The 13595-nt window shown below is 51.4% G+C and overlaps 4 protein-coding genes across 8 annotated transcripts in view; 2 read left to right on the forward strand and 2 right to left on the reverse strand.

The window, feature by feature from the left end:
* Nucleotides 1–207, reverse strand: part of Cdca5 (cell division cycle associated 5) — a 4847-nt gene extending 4640 nt beyond the window's left edge. The window contains exon 1 of the mRNA XM_029558206.1: nucleotides 50–207. Within this exon, the coding sequence (XP_029414066.1) occupies nucleotides 50–95 (46 nt within the window). The 5' untranslated portion in view covers nucleotides 96–207. The remainder of the gene's footprint in view (nucleotides 1–49) is intronic.
* A 107-nt stretch (nucleotides 208–314) lies between these two features.
* Nucleotides 315–4414, forward strand: Zfpl1 (zinc finger protein like 1). Of its 2 annotated transcripts, none has more exons than XM_008822150.3 (8): nucleotides 315–468; nucleotides 774–883; nucleotides 1176–1287; nucleotides 2560–2753; nucleotides 2862–2934; nucleotides 3006–3152; nucleotides 3385–3502; nucleotides 3960–4414. In XM_008822150.3, the coding sequence occupies exons 2-8, from the start codon at nucleotides 782–784 to the stop codon at nucleotides 4144–4146; spliced, it is 933 nt and encodes a 310-aa protein (XP_008820372.1). In that variant the 5' UTR covers nucleotides 315–468; nucleotides 774–781; the 3' UTR covers nucleotides 4147–4414. The 2 variants fall into 2 exon arrangements, with proteins under 2 accessions (XP_008820372.1, XP_017650851.1); XM_017795362.2 differs by lacking the exon at nucleotides 315–468 and adding an exon at nucleotides 539–680.
* A 1-nt stretch (nucleotide 4415) lies between these two features.
* Tmem262 (transmembrane protein 262) lies at nucleotides 4416–9364 on the reverse strand. 3 transcript variants are annotated; one of them, XM_008822274.3, is made up of 4 exons: nucleotides 8806–9364; nucleotides 4848–5042; nucleotides 4651–4750; nucleotides 4437–4542 (listed from the first exon to the last, which is right to left on the reverse strand). In XM_008822274.3, the coding sequence occupies exons 2-4, from the start codon at nucleotides 5019–5021 to the stop codon at nucleotides 4445–4447; spliced, it is 372 nt and encodes a 123-aa protein (XP_008820496.1). In that variant the 5' UTR covers nucleotides 5022–5042; nucleotides 8806–9364; the 3' UTR covers nucleotides 4437–4444. The 3 variants fall into 3 exon arrangements, 1 of the variants encoding a protein (XP_008820496.1); XR_003847640.1 differs by lacking the exon at nucleotides 4651–4750 and having other exon boundaries at nucleotides 4457–4542; XR_001872148.2 differs by lacking the exons at nucleotides 4651–4750; nucleotides 4848–5042 and having other exon boundaries at nucleotides 4416–4542.
* Nucleotides 9365–9495: 131 nt separating this feature from the next.
* Nucleotides 9496–13595, forward strand: part of Vps51 (VPS51 subunit of GARP complex) — a 24223-nt gene continuing 20123 nt past the window's right edge. The window contains exons 1-2 of one of the 2 annotated variants that reach the window (XM_008822151.3): nucleotides 9496–9827; nucleotides 10250–10379. In XM_008822151.3, the coding sequence (XP_008820373.1) occupies nucleotides 9594–9827; nucleotides 10250–10379 (364 nt within the window). In that variant the 5' untranslated portion in view covers nucleotides 9496–9593. The remainder of the gene's footprint in view (nucleotides 9828–10249; nucleotides 10380–13595) is intronic. The other variant, XM_008822152.3, reaches the window with a different exon arrangement.

Here is a 13595-nt window from a genome sequence, read left to right on the forward strand (position 1 = left end):
CCCGCCCCCGCCGCCTGGGCCCCGCCGCTCCCGCGCAACCCCCGCTCACCAGAGCGCTGGGCGGCCCCTCCGGACCGCGTTCGCCGCTCCGACATGTCTACAGTCGGGCTGGGTCTGCGCCGCCGCCGCTGCCAACTCGGGCTAGTGCCAACCGAGAACACGGTCCGCAGCCACAAACGTTCAAATTACCCGCCTGGCTGGGCAGGAAGCGGAAGTGACGCAAGGCGGGAGGGCCGCTCCACTCAGAATACCCCCCCTTCCGGCCTCCGGAGGAAAGCAGAGGCGAGGCCCGGGGGTGCCGTGGCGTCATCATCGTGCGCCGTACCCGGAAGAGACGTGGCAGCGGAGGGATAATCGGAGCGTCCGGAGCCGGGAGGGAGGGGAGCTGGAGCTGCGGGAGCCGCTGCGTGAGGTCCCCGGCCTTCCGCTCCTCCAACCAGCGGTCAGGACCGGTGCCGCGGAGCCTCTGTGAGCTCGAGAGTCGGGGCGGGGGTCTGCCGGCTGGGGCCGGACCAGGAGGGGTGGGTCCTGGGGGCGGGGCCGGTAGTACTCCGGGGTTGTTGCTGGAGAGGCCTGGGATCCAGATGGAGTGAGGGGTTCTCCGCAAGCAGGGTTTATGCTGGGGGCGTGGTTCTTCCCCGAGCAGGGCCGGCGGGCTGGAATTTGGCATCTGGAAGAATGTAGGATGGGTCTGGGGGAGTTTAGAAGTAGAGACCAGTTAGGTTGGTGGGCACCGGAACCTGGCTTCCTCCTAACTCCGACTTCTTCCTCAGGAGAGGTCATGGGACTTTGTAAGTGCCCCAAGAGGAAGGTGACGAACCTGTTCTGCTTCGAACATCGAGTTAACGTCTGCGAGCACTGCCTGGTAGCCAATCATGCCAAGGTGGGGCATTGGGGCAGTGGCTGAGCAGGGCTCTCTGGGTGGGCAGGCAGTATTTGGTTTCTTCCAAAATCCACGAGGGGCCGGCCACTGGAATATAAGCTCCACAAGGGCGAGGTCTTGGTTTATGTTGCTCTACGCTAGGCCCTCAGACCCTAAGCATTTGGCACACAGTAGGTGACTGAACAGATGAAAGAATGAGTCTCTGATGAGAAAGAGAAGGCTGTTGGACTTTGGAGTGGTGTATCCATCGTGGCGCCTGGACACCAGTTGTGACATCTCTCTCCCACTCCAGTGCATCGTCCAGTCCTACTTGCAGTGGCTCCAGGACAGTGACTACAACCCCAATTGCCGCCTATGCAGCACACCCCTGGCCAGCCGAGAGACCACCCGTCTTGTCTGTTATGGTAAGGCCTGGCCCCACAGGGCCCAGCTTGGTGACTGGTTTCTCTTCCCCATTTAAATAGTCTCCCAAGCCTGAAGGCCAGATTCTCCTTCTGTTGGATAGTTCCCTGCTATGGAATCCTAGGCAAGCTTTTTCCCTTTCTGGACCTTAATGTCTTAAACATTAAAGCTCCTGCTTCCTGCTCTTCTAGTCTTGGAGAGTTGAGAAAGAACCAGTCAGGCTTGTGGAGATGGTTGTGAGTTGTAGCTGTGTGCAGGATCCATTACTGACCCCCCCACTGAACAGAGAGGACGCTTCCCACGTGACACTTAGCTAGAGGGCGTCAGCAATCATATGTACTCTCTAACAGCAGAGTCAGAAGCTTCAGTTTTAGAAGGAACTGGTCCAAAAGAGGCAGCTTCACATACGTGTTTTTCTATGTGAGAGTGTGTGTACACTCACACTGATGCACATTGTGTCTTTACATCAGTGTTGACTAGTATTTGTGAATGAGTGAATGGGCAATTGGATGTATGACAACACATGTTCAGTGAAATAAATGACACATGGGTGACCATGCTTGAGTGTGGGTGGATGCGAATCTGCTGATTTGCCATATCTCAGAGTGTGTGAAAGCTGACGTAGCTGGAAGGAGTGACACTTGTGGTTGTGTGTTGACCAGCACTTGCATATTTGTACTATGAATATGTACATAAATATGTATGTCTAGGAACCTTTCCTGGTATGTGTGTGTGTGGTGTTTTGTTATTGTCATTTTTTTGAGACAGGGTCTCTCAGGCTGGCCTTGATCTCACAGAGATCCTCCTGCCTCTGGAGTGCTGGGACTAAAGGCGTACATTACCATGCCCTGGTATATGTGGTTTTTTGAGACAGGGTTCCATGAGACTGACCTTGAACTCTTGATCCTCTGCCTCCTCTTCTAGGCACTGAGAATACAGGCAGGCACCACTACACTGAGCCTGAAACTATTCTTGATTAGCCATTAGCCCAAGAGATATAAAGAGGGAAAGCCCCGAGGGAACTCTTAAGGCTAGATGGCATTTTCATCCCCCTTAAGAGCTGGGCAACTTGGTAGAATCTACCCTGACTTGGTCAGATGCTGTTAGCAGGAAGGCTGAATGAAGCCTCAGGAACCTGGGGGGCTGGGGATGAGAGACCTTGGGCAGCCATATCTATATGCATTCATCATTACAAATGGGCTGGGTGCCATTGATCGGCTAAGACCCCAAAGAATCATTCTCCTCATGTCTCTCCTTACTTCACGGATCTTAAGATCTCTTCCATTGGGCCTGCATCAACGAACGTGCCGCCCAGCTACCCCGAAACACAGCACCTGCTGGCTACCAGTGCCCCAGCTGCAATGGCCCCATCTTCCCCCCAGCCAACCTGGCTGGCCCTGTGGCCTCTGCACTGAGAGAGAAGCTTGCCACAGTCAATTGGGCCCGGGCAGGATTGGGCCTCCCTCTGGTGAGTCCCCCTGTCTATCTGACAATGTTTGCCCTGACCCTCACCTGAGCCAGGTGGGTGGGTATGGGCAGCACTGGGTAGCCTGTTGATTTAGATTCCTTCCTCTAGATTGATGAGGTGATAAACCCAGAGCCTGAACCCCATAGTTCCTCAGACTTCTCTGACTGGTCCAGCTTTAATGGTAAGTGGTGCCTCCATCTGCTGTCTGGGGCCTTGCCTCCCTGCTCCACTGACAGCTCTCTCTGTCCACAGCCACCGTTCCCCCTGCACAGGAGGAGATGGCCAGCACTTCTATAGCTCCAGCCTTCTACAGCCAGGCCCCCCGGCCCCCTCCTTCCCCCAGTCATCCCGAGCAGCACACAGTTATCCACATGGGCAGTACTGAGCCCCTGACTCATGGTGAGCTGAGGAACTGTCCCAACCAGAGCAAAATAGAAAAGGGTGGGTGGTTTGTGTGGAGGGGGCCCTGGAGCCCCTTGTGCAGTGGCTCTTCCTCACTCAAGCATAGACATTGCCTCCCCACAGTTCCAAGATACTCTGTCAGATTGGGGAGGGCACCCTTTCTACCCCACAGCCCCCACCACAGGATCACTTTCTCTGAGTCTGTTGATGCTGGTGTCTACCCCTGCAGCCCCAAGGAAGGTGTATGACACACGAGATGATGACCGGACAGCAGGCCTCCATGGAGACTGTGACGATGACAAATACCGCCGCCGGCCTGCCCTGGGCTGGCTGGCCCAGCTGCTCAGGTACACGGGGACAGGCAAGGTGGGGTGCCAGGAAGGGGAAGAGAGGCAGTGAGAGCCAGAGGCCCCATGCTGGACAATTTGATGACAATGTGGCTGCTTCTGAGCACTAATAGCACCTGGTGCTGGGGCCGCAGTGAGGCCCTGGCTAGCCAGGACAGCATCAGGGTGTCCCTCCCTGAGACAATGTCCTTTCCTCCTATGGGAGGTTTGGACTTGGGCTCTGAGGCTCTCATGCTGTGATGCCTCCTGATCTTTATAACTCTCCTCATTTAAGTTTCCAGAATAATTTTGTGCCCTGCTGTTTGAGCTACACAATAACCCCATATGATGGCAGGCAGGGCTGTTCATCCCCATGACACAGATGAAGAAATTGAGGCCTAAAGATGGTGACTAGGACTCCTCTCTGTGCCAGGGCAGGGCACTGGGCCTGACCCAACTTTTCCCTCCTTTCCCTCAGGAGCCGGGCTGGGCCCCGGAAGCGGCCACTAACTCTACTCCAGCGGGCAGGGCTGCTGCTCTTGCTGGGGCTGCTGGGCTTCCTGGCCCTCCTTGCCCTCATGTCTTGCCTTGGCCGAGCTGCAGCCGACAGTGATCCCAATCTGGACCCACTCATGAACCCTCATATCCGCGTGGGTCCTTCCTGAGCACCTGCTTGTGGCTGGGCCAGCCCAGGACCTGGGGTCTGGAGAGAGATGGTGGAGAGGCCTGAGGGCCTTTCTCTGCTTTTCTCCCTCAATCCTGAGACACTAAGATCCCCCACCCAAAGCCACGTCCACTGGAGGAGGCTGCAGACTGGGCCTGGAGCCCTGTATGTCAAGGATTTGTCTTCACCTGCTTCCCCTGGGTCTCCAGTCTCCCACTCACCCCTCAGAGGAACAGACAGGTGCAAATAAACAACAGACTTTATTAAAACATCCGAAGCAGCCTTTTCCTTCTCCCTTCTCAGTCCTGTTCCCAACTCCCAGCGTGGTTCTCCTCTCTGTACTGGATGGACAGAAACTCCATGGAGAGGCGGTTGAAGAACATGGCTCCATTGAGCACTGGGTGGAAGAGAGCGCCCCATCAGCTCAACATCCCTGTGCCCTCCTTGCCACTTCTCAGGGTTCCAGAGCTACCCCTCCCCCTTTATAGCACACCTCCCCACTCACTCAGGATGGTCAGGGCAAAGCACCGAAAAAACTTGTCATCTGTCATCTCTGCATAGAGTGACCCCATGGCAGCCCAGCAGATACTGATCACCTGGGAGAACTGTAGACCCATCCAGTTGGAGACTGGCCCCCTGACACAGCAGACACAGCCCCATGGCCTTCCCCGGCTAGCCCTTGAGCCCCTGCCCCAGACCTACCATCAGTACGACCGTGTACTGGAAACTCATGCGGTCATAGTGGTGGGTGACACAGAAGTTGTGCACGTCACTAGCAAAGACACCCATGTGTATGAAGAAGAGCATCAGCGCGGCCACAGTGAGCATCATGCCAGGGGGGAAAAAAAGCACAGCCATGCGGTCCCGCCACCGCATTGTGGCAGCAGCAAGCAGTCACTGTCCAGAAGAAGCAGCAAAACCCTGTCACTCTGGGTGTTCTGTCCGGAACCACAGTGGATTCCAGAGTGAGGGCAAGACTCTAGAACACAGCCTGATTCCCACAAGTAGAAGAATGGGTAACTGGGGGTGCTCCATTGTGGAAGGGTGGGCAAAATGTGCAGAACTGTGGGGGCCCGTGGTATTGGGAAGGGACAGCAGCCCATATCAATCCATCCTCTCTACTTCCTGGGCATCTCAGTATCCCACAGGGGACATTATACAGGTATCAGACTAGGGCTCAGAAATGTGGACAGACATGTTGTGGGTCCACAGCAAGTTTTAGACAGCTGAGAGGTTAGGACCTAGGTGAGAAGCTGGAAGGCTTTCCCAGGTAGGGGAAACTTAGGCTGGATCCCAGGCTCTAACTGAAGCACTTGAGTTTGGTGGTGCTTGTCACCACAGGCATCAGTGAGCAGAGGAAGGAACTGAATCAAGACCCCCTTTATCCAGACAGCAATCTGGAAAGACTGAACTAACGGCACCAAATCTGCCTGTCCCCTACCAGCTCCAGCTAGCATATGTCAGAGGGAGTCAGAACTAGAATGGAGGTAGTTCATCCCAAAGCATGGTCATCCCTCTCTTCAGGTGTCAGCTTGTCTCAGATCCCTGGTGTGGATACTTCCTATATGTCTCCTGTACCCACCCCCATTATCTCTGTGTGGGTTTGCATGCTCCCAAGGCCAGTCTACTTTTTATAACATGAAGTACAAATGTGTTCTTACAGATTTTGTTACATTTATGTGTGTGTGTGTGTGTGTGTGTGTGTGTGTGTGTATGCACATGCCACAATGTGGAGGTCAGAGGACAACTTCCAGGAATTGGTTCCTTCCACTGTGTGGATCAAACTGAGGTTGTCACCCTTGGTGGCTGTCACCTTTGCCCGCTGAGCAGGCTCACCAGCTCAACTGTGCTTTTATAATGTAGACTATAAAGTGCCCCATCCTTCCCTTCTGGCCCCTGTCTGTCCCAAAAATTTGCTTCAGGCTCTACTAAGGGAAGGCTGCAGAGGTTTGAAGAAGGTAGAAGCCTCGGGATCTTGCCTGCTTCCCCATTACCTCTATAAAGTTAGTGCTGGCCCAAGACCTGAAGTCTTCAGCCTTTAAGCAGCAGAGTTAGAATCATCAGTATGCTTGCTGCCCTACTCTGTCACCAACTGTGACGGTTCCTTGGATTCCCATCCTAACCTCATTTCTGTGATTTGTTGCTTGGTTTGTGGTACGGGGGACTGAACCCAGGGCCTTGAGCATGTTAGGCAAGCACTCTACCACTAAGCTACATTGTTAGTCCACTGTGGTTTGAAATATATAGCCCCTAAAGTCATGCAGTAGTTTAATCCCCAAAGTCTTTTTTTTTTTTTTTCTTTTCTTTCAAGACAGGGTCTCACTATACAGCCCTGGCTGACCTGGAGCTTGCTATGTAGACCAGGCTGGCCTTGGACTCACAGAAATCCCCCAGCCTCTGCCTCCTGATTGCTGGGATTAAAGGTGTGAGCCACCATGCCTAGCTCCAAAGTCTTTTTTAAAAAGATTTTCTTAAATTTACATGTATGTGTGTATCTGTGTGCATACTGACAGAAACCAGAAGAGAGTGTCAGATCCCCTGGAGCTGGAGTGACAGGTGGTTGTGAGCCACCTGATTGTGGGTGCTGGGAACTGAACTCAGGTCCTCTGCAAGAGCAGTAAGGGCTCTTAACTGCTGAGCCATTGGCCCAGCCCCTAATCCCCAAAGTCTTATGTTAATTGTATTGAAAGAGTGGAAACATAAAAGGACTGTGGTGTTTACAGGTCAGACCTTTGGGAAATGACCAAATTAGGTCATTGGGATAGACCTTATTCGATCATTTAATCCTGGTGAATTTCAAGGGCAGAGACAACAACAAAACAAAGACATAGACACACATTTGATGTGCTGCCGTCAAAGGGCGGCCCTTGCCAGAACCTGTGCCATGCTGTCTGGGGTTCCAGAATCCAAACGAAACCGGTTTATAAAGTAGCTTGTTCAGGTGTTTCATTCCAGTAATAAAAGACCCAATATATTAAGGGGATCAATATCCAGTTGCATTGTTCAAACAAGTGTTTGCACCTAGTTTTCATTTAAGTACATTTATTTTGTGTGTGTGTGTGTGTGAGAGAGAGAGAGAGAGAGAGAGAGAGAGAGAGAGAGAAAGTCATAGGTCTTTCAAAAAGACCAAAGAAAGAAAATTAAATACTATTTTTGGCTTTTTGTTACAGAGTCTCCCTGTAGCCCTAGCTGGCCTGGAACTCACTATGTAGACCAGGCTGGCCTGGAACTCACAGAGATCCACCTGCCTCTACCTCCCAAGTGCTGGGACTACAGGCGTGAGCCACCACACCTGGCTAAAAGTATTTAATTTTTGATTATGTGTATATATGTGTATGTGTTGCAGGGGGTATGTGCTCATGAGTGCAGTGCCTGAAGGAGGTCAAAAAAGGGCATCTGGTCCCTTGGAGCTGGAGTTACAGGCAGTTGTGAGCAGTCTAGCATCGAGAACCAAAATTGGGTCTCTAGAAGTCTAGAACAGTATGTGCTATATGCCTTTTTTTTTTTCTTTTTTGTCTTTTTGAGACAGGGTCTCCCTGTAGCCCCAGCTGGCTTGAAGGAGGCCTCTGCCTCCCAAGTGCTGGGATTAAAGGAGTGCAACACCACATGCTAGTATGTACTCTTAACAGCTGAGCCATCTTCCCAGCCCAAACTTCTTTTTGTGTGTGCGTGGGGGGGGGTAGATTTGGAGAGTGTCACTATGTAGCCCTAGTTGGCCTGTAACTCACTATGTGGACCAGGTTAGTCTCAAACTCCTAGAGAGCTGCCTGCCTCTGCCTCTGGAATGTTAGAATTCAAATTTTTAAAGCTAATTTTTAGCCAAGCTAAAAATTTTGGGGGGATTTATTTTTATGAGTATTTTTGCTTGTATGTATGTAAGTGCACCACTTTCATGCAACCCTTGGAGACCAGAAAAGGGTGCTAAATCCCCTGGAAGTGGAATTATAGATGATTGTGCCTGTGGATGCTGGGAACAGAACCAGAACAACCAGGGCTCTTAACTGCAGAGCCATCTCTCCAACCCAAGATTTTAAGATAAATTTATTTTACTTTTAATTTTGTGTTATGTGTATGTGGATATGTACAAATGAGGGTAGTGTCCTTGGAGATCAACAGCAACTGATCTCCCTGGAGCTGGGGTTACAGGTGGTTCTAAGCTGCCCAACAGGGGTCCTCTGCAAGAGCAGTACTTGCTCTTAACTGTTGAGCCATCTCTCTAGCCCCTAAAATTTTTTATTACATTTTTTTGTGTATGTACATGGGCACACATGTGCCACAGTACATGTGGAGGTCACAGGACAACTTGGGGGAGTCAGGTCTCTCCTACCGTGTGGGTCCCAGGGATCGAACTCCCATTATTTCTTGTTTGCAAAGTACCCTTATCCAATGAAACATCTCGCCAGCCCTGACCCCCCTGCCTTTTTTAGAGAGAGCGCAAGAGAGCCAGTGAATGAATGTGTATGTATGTGTGTGGTATATGGGTGTGTGTGCACATGTGCAGGATTGTGGAAGCATTGCACACATGTAGTGCACTTACATACATGCAGGCAAAATACTTATATGCATAAAATAAAAATAAAGCATCTAGTTTCCAATACATATGAAAACAGGCAACTGTTAGTGTTTGGTCTGCAGGACTTGGAGCAGCAGTCCGCCTTACCAGGTCATCAACGGAACGTTGTTGATAAAGTCTTCCATTTTCTTCCATTTAATTTAACTCAGCGTTTCTCAATCTAAATTCCAAATCATTCACCATCGTGGATGCCTTTATCTTTGTTCAAGGCAGAAACTTGGGGATTATCCTCAACCTCACCCAACTTCTCATTGGGTGCTTCCGCCAGCCGTTTCAGATCTCCCTGGTCTGTTTTGTAAGCGCCACAGACAGAAGTTCTGATATGGAAATGTGCAGCAGACTTCCTTGGAGACTTTTCAAAGAAGCTAAGCGTAGGAGAAGCCAGAGTTTTGTTTTGTTTTTTTTTTTGGCAACTTGTCAGTCACAGGTACTCTTGAGTTCCAATTCTCGTGCATGTCAGAGGTCTGGGACCCTGGGGAACACAGCGCTTGAGCCGCCGTGCAGGCTGCTAACTGGCAGTTGGGCCTTGCAGACTCCCTGTGAAACATATTCCCCAAGGTTAGTGCCCGTCCAATCTGGGCACTTACTCTGTGGGCCTCTTTCCTGCGAGGGTTCGAGGTTGGGGCGGGTCATAACTCGCCTCCTTCTGGGACAGCTCTAATCGGAGTCAGTTCCCGAAGCTCCGGAACCTGGAACGTCCGCACTCGGGGAGAAGAGCAAGGCAGAACCTTAGTCTTGCAGGCCGTACAGTTGCACTAGGGGGACACTTTACGTGAAGGGCTGCTTGAGTTCAACAACAACTTTATTGTTCCCGGAAGTGTTTCCTTCCCTTCCCTGCCCCAGCCGGATCACCCCTGTGGGCTGCGGTGGGAGCGATGTCGGGGGCGGCAGCTGCAGCCGCGGGGCCTAACCTGGGCCCTGGGCCTGGGGACTCCCCGGAAGGCCCGGAGGCGGAGGCTCCAGAGCGGCGGCGGAAGGCTCACGGGATGCTGAAGCTTTACTACGGTCTGTCAGAGGGGGAGACGACAGGGCACCCCGGGGGCCCTGACCCTCTGGACCCGACAGATCTCAATGGGGCACACTTCGACCCGGAAGTTTATCTGGACAAGGTTGGTGTGCAAAGGGGGTAGGGTTCAGGCCCCCAAAGTACTGGACCCTAGATGATGATGTGGTCAGGGAAGCAGGAATTCGTAGGAGAAAGACCCTTAGCCAGGCAGTGGGGGGTTAAGCTGGAGGCTAAGGAAGCCTGAGCAGACTTTAGGCCGGAGGTTGGGGGGCAGGGGGCGTGGCCCAGGCTGCGGCTGACACAGAGCTGCGTCTGGGTTGGATCTAGGCTGAAGACTTTAAAAGCTGACAAATCCTAACTTAGGTCTAACCTAGTAACGCCGGAAGCGTGCCACTTACAGGTTCCATATCTGGGATACTTGATAAGGTGGGATCAGGGATGTCTTGCACCGAAAGCCAATTAACATAAGGCAAGGCAGGGGGACATGAGTGAGCACTAACGCGGAACACTACCCTACTTCTCTAGCTGCGGAGAGAGTGTCCTCTGGCCCAGCTGATGGACAGTGAGACGGACATGGTGCGACAGATCCGGGCTCTAGACAGCGACATGCAGACCCTGGTCTATGAGAACTACAACAAGTTCATCTCAGCTACAGGTGATCCCCGTTTGGATACACTCCTCACAGTGGTACATCTCCCCTGGCGCCCCAGTGTTGAGAAAACCAGCTGAGAATTAATGGGAAGAGACCCAGATTCCAGTAATGGTTACAGTGGGAGGGGTGTTTTAAGGACCAAAGAGGAGAAAGTATAAAATGTATTTATCTGAGGCACTTAGGAAGTACCAAGGAAGTTTCTATAAACTTTAGTTTTGTGTGAGTCTCTTTGAGACAAGATCTCACTATATAGCCCCAGCTGGCCTGGAACTCACTATGTAGACCAGGCTGGCCTTGAATTTAGAAATCCACCTGCCTCTGCCTCCCGAGTGCTGAGATTAAAGGCCTGTGATGCTTCACACCCTGCAGTTTGTCTTTTTCTAAGAATTTCTTTTTGATATTTGTTAGGGTTAATTTGGTCAAGGTCTCTTTAAGGGTCCGATTCATTCTCTCTACTTGCCCTGAGCTCTGGGGGTGATATGCACAATGTAGCTTCCAATTAGTCCCCAGTGTTTTAATTAACTCTTGAGTTACCTTAGAGATGAAGGCTGGTCCATTGTCTGACCCGATCACAGAGGGGAGTCCATACCTTGGTATTAGTTCATCGATGATCTTCTTAACCACCATTGAGGCGGTTTCCCCCTTTGTGGGAAACGCTTTGACCCATCCTGAAAATGTATCTACAAAAACTAGGAGATATTTATAGCCATACCTGCCAGGTTTTACCTCAGTGAAGTCCACCTCCCAATGGACACCAGGCACAGTGCCCCTCTCCCTTCTGGCTGGGAGAATGACTTTTCCTCTTGGATTAGTAACCTGGCAGGAGCAACATCTAGAAAGACAGTTCTCAATCATTTTGGTTAGATCTAAGATGTGGTATGGAGTCAGGAGTTCTTGTAACTTTCTTTTCCCTAGGTGAGTCCCTTTGTGGAGTTTATATATTAGGTCCTCTGCCAGCTTGTGCAGTAGAATGAGCCTCCCATCAGAGGTGTATCTCCATCCATGCTTGATCTTGGTATTTTCCAGGGAAGTTAAATCCTGATCGTCCTGAGCTGAGGAGGAGGTCTCTTCTGACAAGATGGGTTCAGGCAGGATAACCAATAGGTTCAAGGCTGTTAGGGCTGCTTCTCTGGCCACTAGGTCCGCTCTCCTGTTTCCCTGTGCCTCCAATGAATCCCCTTTTTGGTGCCCCGGACAATGGATAATGGCCAGTCTCTTTGGTAACCATATGGCCTCCAGGAGTTCCAAGATCTCATGTTTATTTTTGATAGTCTTTCCTTCTGCTGTCAGGAGCCCCCTCTCCTTGTATATAGCCCCATGGACATGAGCCATAGCAAAAGCGTACCGGCTATCCCTGAAAATGTTAACAGTCTGGTCTTTACTTAGCTTTAGGGCCTGAGTCAGGGCATTTATTTCAGCCTTCTGGGCAGAGGTCCCAACTGGCAGAGAGGAGGCCCACACTGTCCGTGATGGACTGACAATTGCTGCCCCCCGCGTACCTAGTTCCTTAATGAAGCTACTTACATCTGTGAACAGAATTAAGTCCAGGTGGGGCCATGGAACATCCGTCAGGTCTTCCCGAGTCCCATGTAAGCTGCAGAGTACCTCCAGGCAGTCGTGCAGGACCTCAAGACCCGGTTCTGGCAGCAAAGTGGCAAGATTGAGAGCAGTGCTGGAGAGGAACTGGATGCTGGGGCGGGGGGTAAGGAGCAAGGCCTGATAATGCGTCAGCCGAGCATGTGTCATCCATCAATCGGGGATTTTTAAGGACACCCTCAATTGAGGGAGAGGTGGTGACCAACAGGGGCTGTCCCAGGGTGAGCTTGTCTGCAACCTTAACCAACAAGGCCGTGGCTGTGATAATTCTGAGGCAACCTGGCCAACCCGAGGCCACGGGATAAAGCTTTTTTGACAAGTAAGCCACAGGTCTCTTCCAAGGCCCGAGCATTTGGGTCAGGACTCCCTTCTCTATTCCCGCTCATTCATCAACAAAGAGCTGATGGGGCTTATGGATATCTGGCAGAGCCAAGGCCGGAGCCTGTAATAAGGCCTTTTTAATTTCTTGAAAAGCCCTGTCCTGAGACTCAGTCCATAGGAAGGACTTCATACAGGGGTTTTGCCAGCTCGGTGAATCTTGGGCTTGGATGGAGACTGGGATCTCGTCCTTTGAGGACATTCCCTAGCCCAGTGGCCCAGCTGTTTACAATATGCACGCTGGTCTCTTTTTAGGCAAGGTCAACCTTCCTGTGGGGGTCACGGGGCTCGGGTTCCCTTTTTCATAGGGGGTCGGCCTCCCCATTTGGGATTCGTTGCTCTTTCAGCCAACAATATCCTAGCCAGCCCTTTAGTTTGTCTTTCTTCAGGGGTTTCTCTATTGTTAAATACCTTGTTTGCCATCACCATCAGCGCAGAAAGGTTTTTGCCTTCAAAACCTTCCAGCTTTTGAAGTTTTCGTTTTATGTCTGGAGCTGCCTGATTCACAAAAGCCATATGATGGCCATCTGATTCTCTGGGGCCTCTGGATTAATGGGAATGTAAGTTCTGAAAGCCTCTAGGAGGCACTCCGGGTATGCCCCAGGAGACTCATCCCTTCCCTGCATCACCTGACTGACCTTAGACAAATTGGTGAGGCACTTGGCAGGTGTCCAGAGACCTCCCCATAAGAATCTGGCGATAGACCTTTAGGCGTTCCCTACCTTTGGGGGTGTTATAGTCCCACCCCTCCATTGGGCGCATGAGAGTAAAAGCAGCTTCTAGCTCCTGCCTCCAGGTTCCTGCCCTGAGTTCCTACCTTGGGCTCCCTGACGAACTGTGACCCAGGAGATGTAAGATAAATAAACCCTTTCCTCCCCAAGTTGGTAATGGTCAGAGTATTTTGTCCCAGCAATGAAGAAACAAACTAAGACAAAAATTGGTACCAGAGAGTGGGATATTGCTGTGACAGATCTGACCTTGGTGTTTTGGGGAGGACTGTGGAAGTGTTTGGAACTTTGGGCAGGAAAAGCCATTGCGTGCTCAGAATTTGTTGCAGTGGAGCTTGGAACAGTTATGCTGAAAGAGTTATAGACGATGGAGGCCTGGCTTGAGAAGCTTCAAAGGGAAGCAAAGACTATCAGGGCTGTTCATGTGAGATTTTTGGATTGAGAATCTGTGGGTTCTGGTCAGCTGGGGCTGAAGAGTCAGCTGTGATTAAGAAGAGACCAGAACCTGAAGTAAAAC

Source organism: Nannospalax galili, unplaced genomic scaffold (assembly GCF_000622305.1).
Source record: "Nannospalax galili isolate Female #2095 unplaced genomic scaffold, S.galili_v1.0 scaffold1328, whole genome shotgun sequence".
NCBI lineage: Eukaryota > Metazoa > Chordata > Mammalia > Rodentia > Spalacidae > Nannospalax > Nannospalax galili.